At 35.3% G+C, this 24,081-nt stretch overlaps 1 protein-coding gene across 8 annotated transcripts in view; it reads right to left on the bottom strand.

The window, feature by feature from the left end:
* The window catches only part of LOC149801378 (uncharacterized), a 106,936-nt gene that overhangs the window by 15,709 nt on the left and 67,146 nt on the right, over nucleotides 1-24,081 (bottom strand). For all 8 annotated transcript variants that reach the window (XR_016420634.1, XR_016420635.1, XM_089955448.1 and 5 more), the window contains exon 4: nucleotides 4,593-4,671. Coding sequence is in view for 6 of the 8 variants with exons in the window: in XM_089955448.1 (XP_089811574.1) it covers nucleotides 4,593-4,671 (79 nt within the window). In the remaining 2 variants the exon portion in view is untranslated. The remainder of the gene's footprint in view (nucleotides 1-4,592; nucleotides 4,672-24,081) is intronic.

The raw sequence follows: 24,081 nt of genomic DNA, 5'->3' as shown, positions 1-24,081 counted from the left end.
ACTAAATTACATGACAGTTTTAATAATGAATCTTCTAAAGTTTTGGAATGACATAATGAAGATAAAGATCAAGTTGCATTTTGTGATAAATATGCAAATAATTTTTATAAGAAGCAGATGATGGATAGATAAATATTTAACAAGGATGTGGTTGGACATAATTCCCACCTCATAACCGAAATGCCAAGTTCTTGCGAAAAGCAAGCATTAAAAGACTTACAAGTGCAATATATCATGTCAACTTACAGTAACAGACTGACGCCTAAAAAACCTCAACGCCTTCGCATGGAATTTTGGCGCAGATTCAAAATGCCATATGTCTGAGACTAATGTCTTTGTTCTTCTGTCAAGTCATAATTTTATATGTGAAGGAACTGCATTTCCTGTTTTAGGTTTATCAACAGCTAGGTATATGTCACAAGGTATGCATGCATTAACATCCCCATTACTGTATTACTTGTCTTTCTGTTTTTATTTTGTCAGATGCCATCTTTGATGAAGCATTAAATCATCATCCAATGCATCTACATAGATGATACAAGATTCCACAGGCTCACATGATGGCAGAAGTTTTAATCAGAAAAATATACTCTTCTAAGCATTGTACATAACCTCGACAATCAGTGATAACATGTCTTTCACATCCCCATGTCTATTTATGTATCTAAAAATAGTATTTCAATTCCTTTATTTAATGTAAGCTATCAGAAAGTGAGTTTGTGAACTCAGCTGAGTATCTGGTTAAGTTTAGTGTTTTACATACAGTACCGTAGTGGGTTAGTGTCAAGGCAACTGCATTACAGTGCCTTGCCCAAGGTTACTCCATGATAGCTGACTTAGTCCAATCTAATTGTATGATTCAAAACTGTACACTTTTTGGTCATGAGTCAGGTAGGCTAACCATTGAGCAGGTGGGCACATCTGGTCTTTTCTAATTATGCAAACCTGGAGGGGGGGGGAACAGGGGTTTAGGAGATTTAGGGCAAGAAGGAGATATGTCCTTGTATCCTTGTTATCAACTAAAATTTAAAAAAGCAATACCCTTACCATGAACCTTCTGAAATCCAGTATCCTATGTAGCCTGGCCACTATGTATGTATGTGTGTGGTGTGTGGGTGGGTGGGTAGGTGGGCCAAGTATTAGCCATATTTTCCTGAAAAAAAACCCATTTCCTCTGCGTACATAGACAAATAAAGTGCTAAAAGTGCAGTTCAAAAGCAAACCAGCCAATCAAATCCTAGTTATATTATTTTAAAAAGCAAATACCACAACAACGCAAAATTCTCATTTACTATAGACACATGGATTATAGACAAGTTACTTGTCAACAAGATTATGGAGATAAATATGTTACGGTTCTTTTGTTTAGAACCAGTAAAGGTCAAGTATCCCAGTATTAATAATAACACTTTTGCTGTTTTGTCCTAAGTTTACATTCAATCCAATTACACAGACACACATTAACGCTGATTTTATTAATTGTTCCATTCTACTTTTTAAAAAAACGACTGGATTAAAAGATCTGAATTGTGGTACATTTTAATACCTTATGCTGAATGCTTAAAACAATTTTGGAGCATTAATTTGTGGACTGTAAGCAAGATCCAGGTGACTGAAACTAATTATCATTATCAATGAGTTGTGTATAAAAAAGGGTGTGTGTGTGTGTGTGGAACCAAATATAAATAAATACACAAGTGGCAAACAACACATAAAATTGTTTCCCAATTTCATGGGCAACCAAAAGGTTAATGAAAGATCAGGGCTTTTAAATCTGGGAAGGGCACTGCCTTACTTCGTATTACATGGCTTTTAGTATACATTTAAATTAGCTGTACTCAATTTAAAACAGAAATGGTTTTCTGTACAAAATTATCTTACAAAACAAATTCCCTAAATGTTTCCCTCATGCCAATCCACCTTTTCATCAATTAATTAAAATCACCAAACATGCCCATTGAATTAAATGCAAATTTCTTGGATGATTTTCCCCCAGGGTGCACCTAATGGTGCATATTTAATGCCTATTCCATTCATTTATGTGACAGGAAACACTCTTGAGGCATGCTAACCCTCAATTACCCTTCTCTTACCAAGATAGAGTGAACCAACTGTGAAGTCAAATTGACTCATATCAAAGCAAAAAACATCTTCTGATACCTTTCCACAAAGGTTTAAAGAACATGCTTTCAAAACATGAACATGTATATTTTATGTAGAGGAAGCTCCTAAATGTATTTTCAATTTATTTACATCCAAAAGCTGGCCATATACTTTCATTCTACACCAATGCATTTAATTTGCCGAATGTTTAAAAGGCAATTTTAATTCAGTCAATCCAAGTCCGAACTTTATTATTAACAAAGAAACAATAAAATCTTAAAGAAGAAAGTTGACATTATTTGTTTTGTAATAGGATGCATTGGCATATCTTGGAATACGTATAGACATACATATTAACAAAGAAAAATTCATAAACATCATTTTACATTTTGATTTGTTTAAAAAGACAGAAACTTTGCTTTCAGGGTGTGCATATCAGAAAAATGCTGAGCTATGCTTATTTATTAGATGCAACAACTTTAATACACGTAATAATTCATTCCTGTATTTTGGTCCAAAAAAATGTCCATGGTGCAAGCATGAATGGTTCTTTCTCAATAAGAATGTAATAACAATTATAAGGGATCACAAAAATTGCCCATCTCACAGAAAACACAGGCTCTGTTCTGAAGTAAAGCCTTCCCTGGCCTGCAGCCTTTGAAAACTATAAATAATAAAAAGATTCAATCACACAATTAGGGTACTAGAGCACTGCATGTTTTCAAGCTTCAACTGCAAACTGAAAAAGAACAGACTGCTATAACACCTTGGCAACTAAAGTATATGCAATACTAAATACATTACAAGGGTTTCAGCAGTCTAAATACCAGTGCTCAAACTGCATGCAGTTCACCTACATTTTTATATAAAAAACTGACAGTAAAATCAGACATGATCATAAAGGCATAATTAGTAGGAATGAAAGGAATGACTTCATTAAATCTTCATGGTTGGCATTATAGTTTTAATTAGTAAATTTAATTATGGGCCACCCCCAATAAATAAAAGTTGTTTGATGAACAACCCCAGCTGCAGGGGTTGCTTGGGCAGTTACTTCTATGATTAATATGCCACTTATAACTGATTCTAATAAAAATTGTGCTTTTAAACTGAATCCAGAGTGCATTAAACATATGCTGGTTAATTGTGGCACTGTTATCAAACATAAAGTCTTTCAACATGTTGACTACATATGCTGACTTCGATCACTAAATAAAAGTGTCATTTACTTGATTAAAATTCATAAAATCATTCTGTGGAATCATTAACTAACCAGCAAAAATGAAGCCATGTATTCAAGTGTGACCACTTTCATGGACATTGATGGATACTAGCTAGCTGTTAATACATGTATACATGTATATGGTAGCATACTGATTCTGTATGTCAATTATGGTCATAGCTTAATGAGGAGAGAAATGTCTGTATGTCAAATGGGAAACAGGAAGAAAGTTACCACTGTCTTGAAATGGTAATTTTATCTGTAGCCATTTCCCTTCCAAAGAACAAGAAACAAAATAAGAAGCCATGTAAATATAATACTGAAAGTGTATGTGTGTTTTGGGATTTGAAATGTAGCTCTAACAATCTGAGTCATATCACTACAATGTCTTCTGCAGTGTGGCAATTTATAGTGATGTCTAGCACCGGGGCATCATGCTGCAGGCATGTGGCATCATATCCCACCTAGTTACATTATCCTGACATCAGGCTGACCAGTCCTTACACTAACCTCTTAATGCTGAGCACCAAGTATTTTTTATACGTCTTTGGTACAACTCGGCCAAGGTTCAAACCCACAATCTTCCACATCCGAGGCAGATGATCTAACTACTTTAAGGCCACTGGACCAACTATATACAATGTAATTTGGATACTTAGTTTTAGGGAACCACCAAACAGTCTTGAGTGTTTTTCGTAAAGAATTTTGATGATAACCAGCTGCATTACTGCAGTATGCAATGAAATAGGCTAAGGGAGAGTTCACTGATTTATGGCACTCAGCAGCCACAGAAACCCTTTTCATTCCATTCATTATGAACAAAACTTGAACCCATGTCCAAATTTAACTTTATTCTCGGGGGCCCCGAGTGGCCGAGTGGTCTAAAGCGCTCACCTTTCTGGATCACTGCCATCTCCCCTCTGTCTGCGTGGGTTCGAGTCCAGGGCTTGGCTAACGTGGGTATGTGGGAAAGCCTGCCAGTAGCTTCTCATGGGTCAGTGGTTCTTCCCTGGGTTTTCCAGGGTTCTTCCTCCACCAGTTATACTGGCTGCCATGTATAGCCTATATTGTGCTGAAAAATGGCGTTAAACCCTAGAACAACAACAACAACAACTTTATTCTCCATCATCCTCTGCTCTGCAAGTCATTTCCCAATCAATGTAATTTCCATATCAGTTTCTGACCATGTCTTTATTCAGTTTTATTCATTTTATATTTTTGGGGAGAGAAGCATGTATCTGTATGTTTGTGAATTTGAATGTCTTACCTGCACTTTTCCACTTGGCTGAGCACAGGCACCGTGGACCCTCTCCTGTCACAACCATAATTGCTAATCGGTATCGCTTCTGGAAACAAAAAATTAAAGATACATAAGGTAAAAACTATCCATGTGGTCACCTGACATTTACTGACAGCAAAACATAAAATGGGATTTTTACACTTTTTCTGGATATGTCCCAGTGCTAATGGACTCGAGAAAATTAGTAATTCAAGTAGAGAGAGAAAAAAGCAGCAAAACATAGATCTACCATAAAAGATTTGTCTGCAAAATCATTTCTACCTTTTATTGAACTTGTGTAATATTTCATAAACTTTTTGAAGTTATGTGTTATTTACGTTTTTGCCTCGGAATTTTCTGCTTGAACTGGGAAAATAAATCAATTGGATTGAAATTAACACATGTGAGCCTCCACCCACCCCAAAAATGGTTAAGGAATTAAATCACTGATTTTTTTTACAGTACTGTTTCATGGGGATTGGAATAAAATTGAATAGAAAGAAGAAAAAAAATTCAAGTCAAGCTTGCAGCTTTAATTTTTGACAAGAATTTTGAGAAAATAGTCCATGAATGTAAAGAGTTTCACATTCATTTTGTGAAGGCAGTATCTGTCAACAGCACAACTATCAATGACCTAAGCTTATACATGCTCTTGAAGTCCATATTTCATTATGAGACAACTTAAAGGATTTCCTTTGTGAACCTCAAAACTGATGACATGTAATTTACCTGCCAAACCAAAATGCCATTATATCAATGTTGTGCATATTCACGATCTTGAATCTACACTCGGTGCTGAATTCATGCTTATTTAACGAAACCAGTAAATATCACATTAAAAATCTAATTCAGCATTTACACAAGTTAAGATTTCCATAATTTAAATCAGTGAATCACTGAATTACATTATAACCTGCTACTCCTGACAGGAAATTATTGCAGCCTTTCCATTGGTCAGAATATTTCTTAAAAAGGTTAAGAGTCGAGTAAAGTATTATGATGGAGGGGCCAGATCTATGCTTGTTTTTCACAAATGGATCAAAGGTTCATGTTATGGACAGGAAAAAGTGGCACCATCCTAACTGAAGATTTCTAATGTATGACTTGCACATATATTCTGGACCTCTCTGACAGGTTACACGTCAAAGGCCTCAAGTAAAATCTCACAAAATGTCAGTCACTTGTCAAAAACTCTGCTATACCTGTCCATATTGTGTAATAAAGGAAGCAATAAATTTAAGATCTAAAATTCTGCTATCTTGGCAAAATGACAGGTACATGAAGACAAGATGAATTCTCAAAGAAATCAGCTTATATGGATATAATTAATATTGGTTTTCCTCTTGCCCACTGGGCCCATACTGCCATGGTTATTTAAGGCTGGATCACTTGGTGTTAAACACCACATCAACGCATGAAAGGTTATATTGCACCGAGTCAATCAGAGTAAGCGTCTTGCCAAGACTCACCCAGCCTGGCCTGGGCAGGATTCTAACCCACATCCTTCTGGTCATGGGTCTAGCACAGTAACTAAGGAGCGACTGTTGCTATCTACAAGTCTAATTTCTTGGTTTATCACACCACTTTCAACACAGTAGCTAAACATATGCTGAGGAAATTAACACATTAACCCCTGGAGGTTTTTGTCGTTTTTACCTGAAATTCGAGTAGGAAACACATTTTGAAAGCTATTTCTGAATACATCCTAATACATCAACTTCCAGGTGATTTTCCAATAACCTAATGCCTAGTTGTCCTAGAAACATCGTTTTTCATTGGCTATTTGGCTCACGCATGAGCAGAAGGGTAAAAGTTGGGAGTTCTTTTTTTTTTTTTCCTTAACGGACCAATTATTTTCGTATCGAGACTACTCTTTATTCCAAATGCCCATCTTATCCTACATTTTGCAAAGGTTCATCTGTCTGTTTGCAGTTCATACTGGCCTTAGATATGATATCAAAAAGTCTAAACTCCGGACACAAAATCGATTCTGACCACGGACAAACTTTGGGTGGAAAAAAAAAATCGGGTCCAAAAAATGAGGCTTTTCCCCTTTGTATTTTGTAGTGCAACTAGAACTTCCAGATTATTTGGTATCAATGTAGAGCTACATCTTCCAACCTTTCTATAATACCACCCACTTCAGTGTATCATACATGACCTTGACACTACAGAGCTTGGCAGTAGGCTACTACCTCCTGCCATGTAAACTCGTCGCCAGGGGTTAGTGTGTTAAATCTAAGTGCTTTCTCCATGGACACACTGAGGCAGCCAACCCAGCCCTGGTGGGTATTAAGACCCATGTCCCTTCAGTTATAAGTCCATTTGTGCTATGGCAACTCCTTTCCCAATAGGCCAAGCAACCAAACTCATCTCAATCAATCTATCAGTTTAACATGAATAGACCCTGTATGTATGTACCCTAATTCATCTTAACCAAACATGTCTTAATCAATCTATCAGTTTAAAATGACAACATTTGTGAGAACAATGAAAACAAACAGGTGTTTATCAAATATGGGTTAGCTGGCCCTTTCATTGGGGTAAGAGGGCTAAACCAAGTATGACATAACAAAACAGTGATTTTCTTGTGGCCAGCATTTATTATTTATTGCACATGACAAAGGTTCGATTTGTTTTACAGTACAGCAACACAAGTTATTTAGTGGCAAGGTAATTGGAGTCAAGTGCCTGCTGAAAGGACATACCAAGTAGCCCACCTGGGCTGATCTGTTGTAGGAATCAAACCCACACCTGCATGCTCCATTAGTCTCCCACATGTATTCTACATGTAATCCTGAGCCCTTGATGTGCATAACAATACTTGTCATACACTGTGCACGTGCTTCAACAGGTAAGTATGTTACTTGCAAATACCTTTTACATGACTAAAGTCACATTATAACAACCATAGAACTGTCTCATTATTTCAATAAAAACCTGACCTTTGAGCTTCCTCAAGAAAGAATGTGGAGGGAAGTGTCAACTTTCAAAAATGTGACAAATTAAATTAGCTCTTTGTTGATTAGTAATTAATCATTTTTACCATGTACATGGATACACTTAAGAGGTAAGGTGGAATACTGTTATTTTCATCAGGATTAATTTTCATCGTTTTGCTACTCACACCCACACCCATACCCACACCCCAAAAACATTTTCAGGACAGTTAAATTTGTAGGCTAAAAAAAAATTTTTGTTTCCACAAAAAATAATTGTTAGTTGGGTCATTAAATTTAATTTGTAGCAATCATAAATTTCAAGAAAGTTAGTACCCCATGACAAATGGTGAATTTACAGCTTCATGGAGGCCAATCATCTGTGAAAATTATGCCTTTTTCCCCAAGCCTAATTTTGACTTCAAACATATTTGATTTAAATCCTGCACATTATGTTCAATACAGCATTGCAAATAATGTATTGTGTTTATCAATTAAATGTGACACATGAACATCATGGACTTGCTTTCACACAATACCAAACTATCACTACAAGGCCCTTCATTATAACATGCTCCTGCTGTATGATAAACATGGTCATGGATCTCATATTAACACATTCACTGACAGTTTTATGCGATTGTGCTGTACGTTGACAGGTTTGGGTCTACACACATTCACTGACAGTTTTATGCAATTGTGCTGTACATTGACAGGTTTTGGATCTACACACATTCACTGACAGTTTTATGCGATTGTGCTGTACGTTGACAGGTTTGGGTCTACACACATTCACTGACAGTTTTATGTGATTGTGCTGTACTTTGACAGGTTTGGGTCTACACACATTCACAGCTCTGTGTGTGTGTGTGTGTGTGCGCATGTATATGTGTGTGTATTTGTATTTGGCGTAAACAGAGGATATTCATGAGATTATACACAAAGTTGAACCGTGGACACACCTCCAAATGAGATTCAACCAAGGACATTGGTTGGAAAAAGGGTAAAATCTTGCTTTTGTGAACAACTTTAACCCAGAACAATACCAAAATATGATTTTCAGGAAAGTCATCGTTTATGAACTTTGCACTTGTTCTGTGAGTGTATCTTTCTTCCAAAGCTTTCAATACACATACCACAAAACACAGCCTTAATTACCCAGTGCAAAACTTATAGAGATTTGTGCTAACAAATTACAGACTTCAAAAAAGTATTATCTCCTTTTACATCCAAACATCTGAAGCCAATAACTTAGTTAAACTAGAGGAAGAAAAGCTGCTGGATGAAATGATCCCTAGAGTTTTTAATTAATATTTCACACATGCGTGTCAATAGTGATAGGAAACCCAAGTTATAAACATGATGTACATCTCCAATACAGGTATAAAAAAAAATATGATAAGACGTGATAGAAGTATATAAAATTGCAACAGAAAATATCTATACATTCTTTGTTGACTTGTGCTAAATTTGCACAATCATCCTACCTAAATATAAGGTCAACATGCCTTGTTTACAATGAGGTTTCACACATGTAAAGCTATTGAAAAGAAGTTCTTGATATGCAAAATTGTTATTATTCCGTGAATGAACGATATCTGCCCCATTCCATCATTTGCCAACTTAAGTGTTCAAAACAGGAGAACTGTTTTGCAATTATATGACAGATCTATTATACTGACATCAATTTACGACATGAATTTTGAAGTCACGTTTATATAAATTCAGCAGATAGGTAAACAGAGAAGACGTCAAACAGTCAAACATTTAACAAGATCGGTCCAAAAGGAAATGTTGACATTACAGCAATACGTCTTTCATCATTGCTCTAGCAACAATGTGTGCAAGCAAATCATACACCGATGGATGCATTCAATGGCATTTTAAATGTATATGCCTGCTTCATTTAAGCGATCTGATGACTCAGATTTCAGGTCAGGCATTATGCTTATATAATAATAATAATGAGGACTTTGTATAGCACCTAATCTTTAGAAGCTCTAAGCGCTTTACAACATTAGACAACACCTATAAGGTAAAAAACATAAATATTATTACAAAAACAAACAGATGAAATTAGAAAAAAACATTAAAAAAAAAAAACATGCTGTGAATATTTCAGGTTGGAAACATTATTAGGTCTTTAAGTTTGTTCTTGCAGTCGAAATAAGTGAGTTTTGAGAGCCCTCTTGAATGTGATCACTGTGTCTTCATGTCTAAGTTCAGTGGGCAATTCATTCCAATGTTGTTGTTAATGAAGTCTCATTAAAACAATGCACAAATAATAAACACCAATCTGTACACAAGTAGTGTTTGTCTATTAGGTATTGTTACATTTCCATATTTAAACAGGATTTTAATGATAACCAAAATGCACTGGACGTTTTACTGGATCGGCCTACATACTGCACCTTCAAAGTACAAATTTATTAAGAACTGTATGAAACAGTCCTATTCCAATTCATTTAGTCTTTTTTAAGTAAGTTTTAGATGGAAGCAACCTGGGGATAAAAAAAATCGTTAACCAATTTATTCACATTCCCTATCCAACAGCAACCATCAAAATTACAGATGTTGTCTTTCAAATTATACAGAAACAGGGAACTCGCAACTGCCCTCATTTAACAGCATCAGTTTCCTTAACACCTTCAACTTTAAACTTTAGATAGTCCCCAGTTTTATGCAATTCTTTGTAATAAATCAGCAATTCTTTGGCTTTTTCAAATCTTTCAGCTGCAACCTGTATTGGTGTTATGCCTTCTTCATTAGTCTCTTCAAAATGGTTTATGTAACCTCTTTTTTTTTAACACCAAAACATAGTTGAGAATGTTTGGTTTGAAATATTGATATATTCATGGTGACTTAAAATTACCTTGGTTTAGATTTTAGCTCTCGCATCTCAAGATCAAAACTTAAATGTATATGTTTAAATGTATATGTAAAGTCTATACATGTATTAATTCTTATTCAGTTAGCTAAATAATAGCTGACTGATGCTTTTCATAACATTTGTTACTATTACCTTTCACCTATGTTTATCTAACATCCTAACCCATTACATGAACTAGTGAAAACATCATACTGTCATAATGCGTGCCTTTATAAAACTGTTAACACATAAACCCTGGAGGTTTTTGTCGTTTTCGCCTGAAATTCAAGTAGGAAACACATTTTGAAAGCTATTTCCGAATTAAACCTAATAAATCAACTTCCAGGTGATTTTCCAATAATATAATGCCTAGTTGTCTTAGAAACATCGTTTTTCATTGGCTATTTGGCTCGCACATGAGTAGAAGGGTAAAAGTTGGAGTTTTATTTTTTATTTTGTTTATTTACTTTTTTGTTTATTTTTTTGTTTAACAGACCCATTATTTTTGTATGAAGACCACTCTTTATTCCAACTTTTTGCAAAGGTTCATCTGTCTGTTTGCAGTTCATACCAGTCTGCCTTAGATCTGAGACCAAAAAGTATAAAATCCAGACAAAATCGGGTTCTGACCATGGGCATATTCTGGCTGGAAAAAAATCGGGGCCAAAAAGTGAGGTTTTTCCCTCTGTATTTTGTAGTGCAACTAGAACTTCCAGATTATTTGGTATCATTGTAGAGCTACATCTGTCTACCTTTCTATAATACCACCCACTTTAGTGTATCATACATGACCTTGATGCTACAGAGCTCGGCATTAGGGTACTTACTATCTCCTGCCATGTAAACTCGTCACCAGGGATTAATGTGTTAAATGCAGGTACTGTATACACTTCTGAACTGGTAAATAACATTTAATGGATCTATTGACAAAGATCGCTGTACATCAGTCTTCAACTGCATATATATGAAGGGTTGGGGTGGGGGTGCAAGAATGTGCAAAAACAAAACTCATTTCCAAACAAAAGGAGACCAAAGGATTCAGAGCATACAGTTGATGGTGTCAAGTGAAAACAGTCGTTGTGATAATTGCCTTGCATAATTTTGTGGCTCTTAAAATCAAGAATAATGAAAATTAATTTGCAAAGAATATAAACCAGATTTTAAAACAAGCTGGGAAAGACCAAAAAGGGGCCTACAACATAAGGCTGAGCTAGGGTGATTTCAGTACACTACAGTCACGCTCCTCTAGCCAAACTGGCAAAATAGCCAATGTGGCAAATGCAAATGGACACAGACCACTCATCATCTGCTTAACAAAACAGTGTCCAACACATACTTTGTCAATGAGGATGGAAATCACACTTTTTTTATATCTGAAACCTGTTCTAACTCATAAAGTACAACAGACCCGATCAAAAGCCTGAAAAACACACATGAACACCATTCATGTTTTCAATTTGTTAATTTTTAAAACCTCTACATCTGCGTAAAATGTGGCAGAAAATTTGATTAGTAATAACAAAGATGTTACTGCAAAAAGTGATATCTTTCATGATCACACAGATGAAATAATAATAATAATAATAATAATAATAATAATAATAATAAATTCAGTTTCTTACACATGTAATTAGGTTGGTCAATCTAACAATACAGTATTCTCCCCTAAGTCCCTAAGAATGAATGAACAATTAAAAATACAAAATTGTATAATAACAGGCAAATTAAGTGAATTCTTTTGTTCTATCATGGCAATATCAAAACATTTCACAATGATGAAATCTGAAAATGACCTTTAAGGTAGAGCTGTAACGATACTGGAAAGAAATAACCAAGTTTCATCCACCTTTATTTTAAAAAGCATTAACAGAAAAGTACAGAAAAGTGGTTAAGCAAAAACTGATTAATAACACTGACCCTGAAGGCAAAATATTAGACCATGAAAGGCCATCAAAACTGAGAAGCATTAGTGTGCCAAATTTAAACCCTGTACCTCAACTAACCTTTATACAGTTTATCCATCTAACCACTCCAACCTACCCCATAGCATACAACTGCTCCAGTGGCCTAGTGGTTACAGCATCCACCTTGGATGCAGGAGGTCACAAGTTCGAACCCCATCTGAGTCATACCAAAGACTTTAAAAAAATGGTACCAACAGCTGCCTCGCTAGGCGCTCAGCATTAAGACGCTAGAGTTAGGACTGGTCGGGCTAGTGTCAGGTTAATGTGACTGGGTCAGACATTTAATGTGACTGGGTCAGACATGACACTACATGTCTGCGGCATGATGCCCAAGTGCAAGACATCACTATAAACTGTCACATTGCTGACATCGTAGCAATATGACCGAAACTTTTCAAAGCTACGTTAAAAATCCAAATCACACAAACACACACCCACAGTATAAAATAAAAAGAGGAGCTCCTTTATGATTTAAGAGGACCTGGGTGTAAGAATGATACCGTTTCTGGAGCACTGATGTAACATACCAATTTTTCCTTTCAAGGAGAGTTCTCTAAATCGATTCCTCCAGTGTTCATATCTTTATTACATACCATCTATTATGTACAAACACTTCATATTTGTTAATTCACAGGAGGTCTTGAGCTTTGCACACTCAACACTCCATGCACAGCATGGTACCATTGTGCCACTTGTACTACTATTGGAGCAAAACTATTATGTATGGTCACATGACTACATGCATCATTCATGGTGATTTGATCTCTCAGGAAAGCTTAATGTATGTTATTTCTATTTTAATTAGTATTCAGGTCACCATACATTATTGTGTACCAATCGATTTCTATACAGTACATGAGTGCAAAGTGTACTTGGAAAATGCTAATTTCCACTCATCAACAGGCAGATACAGAGGAGTATCATAACCTTGAACAGGAATTGCTCTGGAACTTGGGAATGGGTCCTGAGTACATAATATTGGAGAGAAAAAAAGTCCTGTTGGAAACAACAATTTTCCACAAAAGTGCAATTTTAGTTTGGAAATCTAACTGATTTTTAAATCTACTGAACCAACTCCTCCTAAATACCTTAATGGAGCTTCAAGCAATCAGGAATATATTATGCATTTGCTAACTAATTTGTCTCTTCTGCAATGGCAGGTACAGAAAAAGGAGCCAAATTATAACCTTTCCTGCTAGACTAGCAGTGCCAACACTATCAATACTGTATGTTAATGTTACAACACTATTAAAAGTTTGTGCTGAATTTCTTTTCATTTATTTAAACGTGTTTGTAAAAAATATATAAAAAATGTAGACAAAAGGAAATGATGAATGAATTACCCTTTATGAATTTCCATCAATTTAGTAATGAAAAGGAGGAATATTTATATCCTTAATAAATTCAAAACCCAATTATGCAAGTTATATTTAAGGCATGTGTATTATTGATGCATAATTATAAAATTTTTTATCTACCGTATGTATTTGTTTATAAGTTCAGTCCAACTGAAAACTGCACAGATCCGGATCTGCTGTTTAATATTGCACCCACAGATCTGGGTCTATTCAGTTTTGCTAGGAGTAATCAGTAGAATAAACAACATATGACCCTGATCTGCCAGTGTATTATGTGATGGAAGATCCAGTCAATGTTGCTCACAGTTGTACTTGACCTGTAAGCGAGTATAGATGGTATCAACTTTGATAAGAAAATATTAGACTGATAAATCTTTCACCAAAACTATTATGGGGACAGATTTATTGATGGCGGAAATATATAATTGTTTTGCATTGTTTACTGATAGTGGACATTTTTTTAAAAAGTCTCTGGATTATATACTAGAAAAGTCATCAAAAAGTGAACGTCAGTTTGAAATAAATGTTTATCTAACAGCATACACCACTGGTATAAGAACACAGTCATCATAAATCACACTCTAGTATCATCCTATCTATTAAGATGGCAATGTCCTAATGCAATTAAGCAATGTCATCTTTGCTTCACTGTTGCACACTGGGAATTTTGTTGTCCTATGTCTGTTAAATCTAAACCCTGTGTGCACCCCTAGGCATGTTTTTTTTTGTTAGAATAAAACCTAAAAGTATGTCAACTTTTCATCAATGGCACTATCAATGACCAAAATTCTGAAAGGTAATAAAAAAAACTATACAATGGCAATGTATATACCTTTTAAAACAATATATCTGGCAATGAAAACAAGGTTTGTTGTTAGCTGGCCAAATTGCAATGTTAAGTGTTTGATGGTCATTAGTGTAACATACTTTTGAGGTTCAAGTCACCCCTTTAGACCACTCAACCAACCTGAGTCCCACAATAATATGGGGGTGGGTGTGTTTAATGAAGCTTTAAACAGTTTTAGTCCTATCACTATGATGTCTGCGGTGTGGCAGTTTATAGTGATGAATAGCACTGGGGCATCATGACGCAGACATGTAACATCATTTCTCACCCAGAGACATTAACCTTACACCAGGCTGACCAGTCCTAGCACTACCCATTTAATGCTGAGTGCCAAGCAAGGCAGCTGCAAGTGCCATTTTTACAAGTCTTTAATATGACTCAGCTGGGGTATGAACCTGCAAACTCGCACATCTGAGGCCGATGCTCTAACCACTTAGGTCACTGGACAGCTTGTCCACAATAATGTAAGTGTCCAAGTAAAATATATTACAGAACAGGCAAGAAATTTAAACTGCAGAATAACATTATCTCCTTCTTTTGCACTATTAGTGTATTTATGTACTATTTCTTTCTATGTCCCTCTAAAATGTTGTGTCCCCAAAATCTGGACAGTGGGGGACCTTGTACCCTGCCCATGATATCCTATGTGCAACAGTACTGCTTTTGTGAACCTTTAAACTTTTATATATTAGTACTATGTGACACTGATGTATGTTCTGACAATGGTCAACAGAAATGGGTGACTGTGCCACTTCAGGTCTTAACCCAATTTCCAGTCTCTCATTGGTCACCAGTGAAAGTCTGTCCAATATTTACCTATCAGGAAGGTGCACACAACTGTGAACACAATAGATCCCAAGCTGTATGCAACTGTATGTCATATTTATCCACTGATAAACCCTTGTTGGATTTCAAACCCACCCAGATCAGGTTTAAGAAAATATTTATCACTAAACTACAACAACAAAATGCTCTTAGTTCATTAAAACCATGCAGATAATGTAAAACTGTTTCAATAAAAATCTGAAAATGAATCAGGATGGTATCTGTTGTTGTTTCAACAAGATGTTTGAAACTGTACATCAAGATGTCATTTGTTATTCAGTCCCAAACTGATTATAAGCTATTGCCTTCATATAATTGTCTTTGCTCATAACTGCCTACTACAAGATCCAGTCTGTACTGGTCTGATTGTTTTTTTTCCTGGTTCACTATAAAATACTCTTTTCTAGAATGGACTGGGCCCAGAAAATAGCTGTCTTCATAAGCATAGTCTGACTTTTGTTTTCAGGATACTGTCCTATGCCTCTGCACAATTTCTTGATCAGACCCAGAACCTGAAAACTGTAAGCTGGAAAGGATATACTTCAACTTGGTGTGGTGGTGGTGGTGGTGGTGGGGGTACTGTCTAATTTTGGTACTGGACAATTTTTAAGCAGCATCCAAAACAACATTAAAACTGTTCACAAGTACCAAATTTGCCAGTTAATTATGAATTCAAGTGGTACTAGGTACAAATGGTGATTAATTATATAAAAAAACATCCTCAAGCACATTTCAGCATTTGTTTTAAAAATTAAACAGTACCTACTACCATGTAGGTTTTCTTTTAAACGTTTACTTGGGTTTACTCAACTACATACAACAGACCTGTTGTATTCATCTGTAGTTGGATGACTAATTTAATTACTGGTATTAACACAATCCACAAAGCATTTATTTATTTACTTATATATTCAAAAATGTAAACAGTCAGGATTGGGTGGTTGGTCAAGCCTATGTATGCCCTCTCACTATGCAAATATAGAATATGTGTACAATACATAGATGCTGGAAAAGTGATGCAAAGTAAAATGTAACTTCTCTGTATATAATTTATCCACATTAATCAATCATTTAGAATGAAGAAGTGTCCCTTGTACTTCATTATAACAAGGGTTCTGTGCAGTTTCAACATGACAAGAATCACAGATTCAATACACGCTAGGCCAGCCTGGGTCAGCTACATTAGTGTGTCCAAGAAAAAATGGCACTAAACTCCCACTTCCTCAAAATGATACATGTATAGCCAATAATGTTAACAAGTGTCACTAATACCACAAGCAAAAAAAAAATACCTGAAAACTGAAGCTACTTAAGGTGAAGGTAACTAAGGCTGAAATCTGATTATCTTTAAGGTATATCCAAATGGCCAATAATGCTGTTTTCAGATCTGCACATATTTTCTTTCAATATTGAATTAATTGTTATAAAACAAAAAAATTCAGCTTTTGTTGTAGATTTGCCAAACCTTTAACACATTAACCCCTGTGATGAGTTTAAGTGGCAGGCGGTAGTTGCCTACTGCCGAGCTCTGTAGCGCCAAGGTCATGTAAGATACACTAAAGTGGTTGGTATTATAGAAAGGTAGACAGATGTAGCTCTACAATGATACCAAATAATCTGGAATTTCTGGTTGCACTACAAAATACAGAGGGAAAAACCTCATTTTTTGGACCCAACTATTTTCTACCCAAAAATTAGCCCGTGGTCAGAATCCAATTTTGTGTCCGAATTTTAGATGTTTTGGTCTCAGATCTAAGGCAAACTGAGAGATGAACCTTTGCAAAAAGTAGGATAAGATGGGCATTTGGAATAAAGAGTGGTCTTGATACGAAAATAATGAATCCATTAATCAAAAAAAAAAGAAAAAAAAAAAAGAAAAAGAACTCCAACTTGTATCCTTCTGCTCATGCGCGAGCCAAATAGCCAATGAAAAACGATGTTTCTAAACAACTAGGCAGTATGTTATTAGAAGATCACCTGGAAGCTGGTGTTTTCGGATGTATTCAGAAATAGCTTTCAAAATGTGTTTCCTACTCGAATTTCAGGCGAAACCGACAAAAACCTCCAGAGGTTAATGTTTTAAGGAATACAGATTAGATCACAAAGCTGATACAGTCTTAAAATTACTTCATTTCTTTACATTTTTTACTAAAAATATTGTACAGATATGACTTTTTCTGAGAAAGAGACATCACACCGTGGTCTCTAGTACTAGAAAACTGTTATGCAAAACTTACATTCTAAACAAATACAATTAGGTAAGACTTTTTTTTCTCCCTCTGAAATGAAATTATTCATGAAATGTGTTCACATTCTTTTCTTATCATCGAAAGAACTTTAGAGCTTTACGTAATTAAAACCACTATATGACTTCTTGGATGTCAGCATCATAAAAACTTGTGCATTCCATTTGTCTTTGTCATAAAGCATTTTTTTCATCATCTAATCACAACTGTCTCATCTGGTGACAGAACTCAAAAGTACGATGTAGATTATTCAACACAATACAGCATCAGCACAAAAAATATCAATTAATTCAAAACTATTTTTAGTGTCTTTTTGCTTATTGTTAGGCAGGTCATTAATAATACATGTAGTTTCAAAGTCAGATGGTGTGAACCACATTGGCTTCTACAGGTGCTAACAATTTACCTACAAGTACATACATGTACTCTACAATCCAATAAGGGAAGAAACTTCTCTTCTCATGCAACCTATTTAAGAATCAATGCTGATATTTCAAACAATAACTCAGTGTACAATAATACCTTTGTTATGAATGTCTAGTTAAGGCATTTTACTTTTTAAGCCTAAAAAGTCTGACTTAATATCACACCTCTGAGGATTGCCAGGCCATTTTCACATGCCACCGGTCCATATAGCCATGATCGCATCTGCTTAATATGCAAGTGCAACAAGGTGAATGAAATACACATACTGCTCTTTCATTGGCTGATCAAAAGTTACATACTGCGTCCACTCATAACATGATTTTTCAGTCCACTAATAAGGGAGCAGTATTCCATTCAGTGCATTTTACTTGCATATTAAGCAGAGACAGTTATCACCATGTCGATTGGTAGCATAGGAAAATAGTCTCACATTCCTTAGAGGTATGGGAGAATGTCTAACTTTGTGTCGGCATATAAAGTCAATTTCCTGAGCTAAACATTGGCACCATATTTATTAAGCTATGTGAAGTGTAGTTTATAATCAGTGCTGATTCTTAAATAGGTTGCATGAGAAGTGAGAAGTGTCCTCCCTTGTTGGAGTACAAAGTACATGTATGATTTGTAGGTAAATTCTGAGCAATCATATGAGCAACTGTGGTCCATCTGTTGTTGTTGTTATAGGGTTTAACGCCATTTTTCAGCACAAGATATACAAGTATTAATGGTGGAGGAAGAACCCGAGAAAACCCAGAAAGAACTACCAACCCACGAGAAGCTACCGGCAAACTTTCTCACATACCCACATTGGCCGATGCCTGATACCTGAACCCATGCAGACAGAGGTAATATGCCAGTGATCTGTAACGGTGAGCACTCTAGACCACTCGGCCATTCAGGGCCTCTGGTCCATCTGTAGATGTGCTCCTAAAACTTGATAATCAAAAACTGCTTGACTTTATTTTCCTGACAAAATATACATATATTTATAGTGCTTTACATTTGCAGATAGTGCTAAGTTCTGTTATTTTTGGTGCAAATCCCAAATAGATATTTGTGGAAATAAACTTGTATTCTTGTTGATATTACCAAGCTCTGAAGAAATGAGAATGACTTTCATACTCTGTTCATTGAGTGACCCCTCAGAAAAAATTTACTCTTGCCTATTCATCAGCATACCTATTTCTTAAAATCAGGTGTTTTCATTTTGCTATAATGCTCAAGCCAGCCCAGACTAGCTGCCTCTATGTGTCCATAGGAAAGGCACTTAACTTCTTTTTTCACTGTATGATGTTCATATATTGACAATAATATGCCAAAAGTGTCTTTAAAACCAACAAAAACAACGGGGAAAAAATGCCTGGGCACCTATGATGATTCCAAAGTCCAATTTAGAAATGTTTCAATAATATGGACAATCATGTACTATATATTCTAACAGTTATTTGAATTTACAATTATGAAAGTTTATGGAAACAAGAAGATAGCAACACTACCCTTGATTCATTACTGGCCTGCAAGAAGGGTAAAGGTTGACAATTTATTAACTCATTAACCTCATGTGCCCCCTTTACATGTCACGAGGTTGTCACGAGGTTGTACCCTACTTCTGAGTGCTTTGCTGTCAACATCATTTAGGATATGCCAAATTGGTTGGTTTTACAGAAAGTTCACAAATGTAGCTCTATAATGACACCAAATAATGTAGACTTTCTATTTGAATTACAAAATATAGCAGGAAAACAAAACTTTTGAGATCCTATTTTTTTTAAGGCCAAAAATATTGGTGTGTCGGAACCAGGGTTTGTCTCCAGATTTTAGACCTTTTGGTCGGAGATCTAAAGCAAAAAGGTCCTAACTCAGACTGTACATGGACAGGTAAACCTTTGCATAAGTAGGATAAGTTTATGATTTGGAGAAGAAGAAAAGATGAGGTCCAATTTGTACCCTTCTGTACATGCGTGAGCAAAACAGCCAATCCAAAATAATGTCTTTAACACAGCTATGTATTCAATTAAACTAAAATTTCTTGGAACCAGCTGTATTTGGATTTATAACCCCAAAATGTATTTCCTACCATCATTTCAGGAAAGAAGGACAAAAAAAATCTCCGGGGATTGAGTAACCAAAATACCAAAGCATCTGTTTTGTTGTAAATTCAGCTTTCAGGAATTGCTGTAAATGCATCTACTGTAAAAAATATTAATGTACATGTGGACCATGAACAGTTTCCTGTATTCAGGGTTCTATCCACATGAGAATGCCTTCTATACCAGTGTCTACAGATAATACCAAAAACATACTGTAACCTGTCTTTCTGGGATATCAACCCATTCACCCCCAATAATAATGTCAAAGCTGACAGTCTAACATAAGCAGTTACATATGGCACTAGCTTATTAATGACCCACTTCCAAGAAGACAAAGTAAGAAATGGAGGTAACATAATACTATCATTGTTATTATATATACACCAGGATAAAGACCACATAATGTTATATTAGACTGTACTTTAGCTGTGACCTGCATAGCACAATACTAATTTATACAAGTTGAATTCGGAATAAATCAGCAAGTTTTAGAAGATCAGGTAACACTTATTACATACAGTACACATTTTGCTTCTTGAACTGAAAAAACGAGTGCAATATGGTTATTTAGCAGTGGCCATAATTTGATATCAAGAATCACTAGCCCATATCTAAAAATAGAATTTAGCCACTGCTTGGACAAACAGATAACAATATAGTGAGTCAGTACCACTATTTACATTGTAAAATACCATACTTATAAAAAATGAATAACAAATTAATGTTTAATGAATTTAAGTAATTAATATGATTAGATTTTGTAACTACTTTTCTTGCTGCCTAGCACTTGTTCTTGTGATTTAATGTACTATAATACTTATGTACACAAACTGTTATTTTAAGATAAATTTTAGCCTCATGATATATTTTTCTGATTTTATTATTTTATTGAACTCTTGTTTTTCATTTTAATAATAAAAATACCTAATTATAAACATTAGTAATTCTTTTCCACTAAATTCAACCAATGCTAATGGAAAATACAACAGCTTATGTAGAAATGCTGGGTATAAAACATCTTGGTGACGAAATGACATGCGCACCCAGCTGGATCCTGCACCTGCCCGAATTTCAGTCAACATATTATTGTTTATTCCATGGGGGGGGGGGGGGGGGGGGGGGGGTAAAATGCATGGTAAAATAGGATATGTGAACATATAGTCTTTAATGAATCCACTACCTTGAATCTGTTTTTCATTTCTGTAACATAATGACAAATAAATGATGAAGTATGTTGTGCTCTATATGCAGAAAACATTTGTTACTATCAGTTGAAATCACAAAATTTTTCTGATGAGTGTGGTGCTTTAAGGTAATTTAAAACGGTTAGTTTGTTTTACTCTATCTGGCACAGTTAAATAGCTTTTATTAATAAAATGTACTTTATTCTTGTAGTTCACATCCAAAGATTTACAAATGAATTGAAGATTAAATTGTGAAAACAATAACAACAATTATTATTATTATTACTATATATCTTTGCATGGTAGAACAATACAGAAAGGCAGGAACAGTTAGTCCAATTTCCAAAACAATAGTGTTTCACAAACATTATTTAAAAGTCCCTCTTGGACAAAATGCAAAAGTTGTTGCTAAGTAGATAAAGATGAAAACAGTAATAAGGTTTACTGAAGGCTGTATCAAATATTTGTCAAAAAACACAATATGGCCCATGACACAATGTCTAATGAGTAAATGACATAATATAATATTTATAGCTGGCTAAACAGCTGTATATAGGGTTTACAGAAGGTTAGAGGTTGGCCAAGGGTCACCAAGCCACTTTGTTTCACATCATGTGGATCAAACCATATCATCCACCCCCTTGGCTATTAGAAGAAGAGACCTACCTGACAGAGCACTTTTCTTTTATCATTTATGATAAACAAATGATATGACACACCAGCAAAGTTGCTATATATGAAGACCTGACATAGTGACCTTGGACATAGGTGTCTATTTTTATCTGATGCAATAGCTTGGTCATAATGTTTTCATACTTTGTTTAAAACAGTTATAGCCCCAAAGTATATGATTAATGAGGAGTGAACATTTCTCTCCTGGGCTTGAATAACTGCCTCAGGGTTTTGTACTACAGACATTAGTGACATCATTTCCCTTACAATTTTTAAAAAAAATTTGTATCAGTGTTGTAGCAGTGTGGTCTCCAGTACTTGACAACTGGAATTCAAAATTAACTTAAAATTCTAAACAAATGCAGTTTAGGTCAGATTTCTTTTCAACCATTTCAAAATGAAATTATTCATGAAATACATTCAGGTTCTTTTCTCATGTACCACTGGACCTTAGACCTTAACAAATGAAGATCACCGTGTAACTTCCGCCATAAAACTTGTATGCATTCCACTTGTCTTTATCATAATGCACCTTTGTCATCATCAAATTACAAATGTCTCACTTGATGACAGAAGTCAAAAGTACAATGTAGGTCATTCAACAAAATATAGCCTGGACTCAGAAAAAATATTAATTAATTCAGAACTATATTTAGTGTCTTTGTGCCTATTTTTAGGCAGGTCATTAATTATAATTCAAAAGTCAGAATGTGTGAACAATCAATGCCCGATTCAGTAATAATATTCAAAAGTGCAGGCAGACAATCATTCTAATATCATTAAGGGCCCAGCATCCTCCTTTTTAACACTAAGTGATACCTGTTGACTGCCTGCCTGCACTTCAATATTCAGACTTCATTGACATTTATTATGAACATCATTCTGACATTGGCTCTATCAAGATCTATTCTACACCCAAACATCATGGGGGAAATTATGCCTTGCCAGCTGAAAAGGATGACATTTCAAAATACAGGAGACAGGGTGGGATGTGGGAGGGAGGGGGCAGAGGCAGTATTTAATAAAAACTAAAGGCATGGTTTGCTAATACGAGAAAATCTTTTTATTCAAAAGACGACTTTTCAAAATTTAGACTAAAATATACACTGTTGTATTTATCTGACACTAAGATGATTAGATCAAATATGAGATTAAAAAACTGAATATAGTTATTTATAGACAAGATGAAGTAGCAGCTGAAATCTACCCCCTCCCCTTTTTTGTAGCAATTATTGCAAGAAAGATTTCAAATGAATGAAATAAGTTTAAAAAAATTTGTATTAAAGTTTTATAAACCTGCCATAATGATGCAGTGTGCCTAATTTTGGGATGAGCTGTTGAGTTTTAGGGATTTGGATTTTTAGTATTTTATTGTACATCTGCACAATCTGCACATGTGAGTCACATCAGGATGAAACATGTTAAGCAAAATGCCTTGACCAGGAACACACCACAACAGCCTACCTGAACTGATCCAAATGCTGGATTTGAACCACATTAAAAAAAAAAAATTAAAATATGTCACTGAAGGTAGCATTTTCTGAAATCCAAGTATTTTTGAACATGTCCAGTAGAACAAAGGTTCTGACTGGCACATTCTCCGAGCAACTGGATATCAGTCATCAAATACCATTACATCAACTCTTCCACTAAAAATACATGCCTTATTGAAGAAAAATTCAACAGCGACTAGATCTAATTTACAGACTGTTTCTTTGTTGAACAATCAAGATGTTGGTGACTAAGCTTAATTCAATGATAAATGTGACTAAGTCTAGTCTACACATAATTTTTTGTCAGACAATTAACAGAGGTGTCTTCTTTGTCAGATAGATATTTAACAGCAGTGCAACAGACTAAGCTTGTTTGGTGATTAGTTATTTCAATGGTTTAAACTCTGTCACACCTGACCAAAGAGTTGTGAAAGCCTATCCCCCTGACTTATCAAAACTGATAACTGAACAATTGCCTCAGGGTCTGTACAAGAGATATTACATCAGTCCCTCAAGCCACATGGTTTGTGTCAGCAGTCCCTTAAGCCACATGGTTTATTTCATGAT

This window comes from Sinohyriopsis cumingii, chromosome 4, assembly GCF_028554795.1.
Source record: "Sinohyriopsis cumingii isolate HCF-2022 chromosome 4, ASM2855479v2, whole genome shotgun sequence".
NCBI classification, from domain to species: Eukaryota; Metazoa; Mollusca; class Bivalvia; order Unionida; family Unionidae; genus Sinohyriopsis; species Sinohyriopsis cumingii.
Note: the sequence above shows the minus strand (reverse complement) of the source record. Positions and strands in the feature narration are given on the sequence as shown.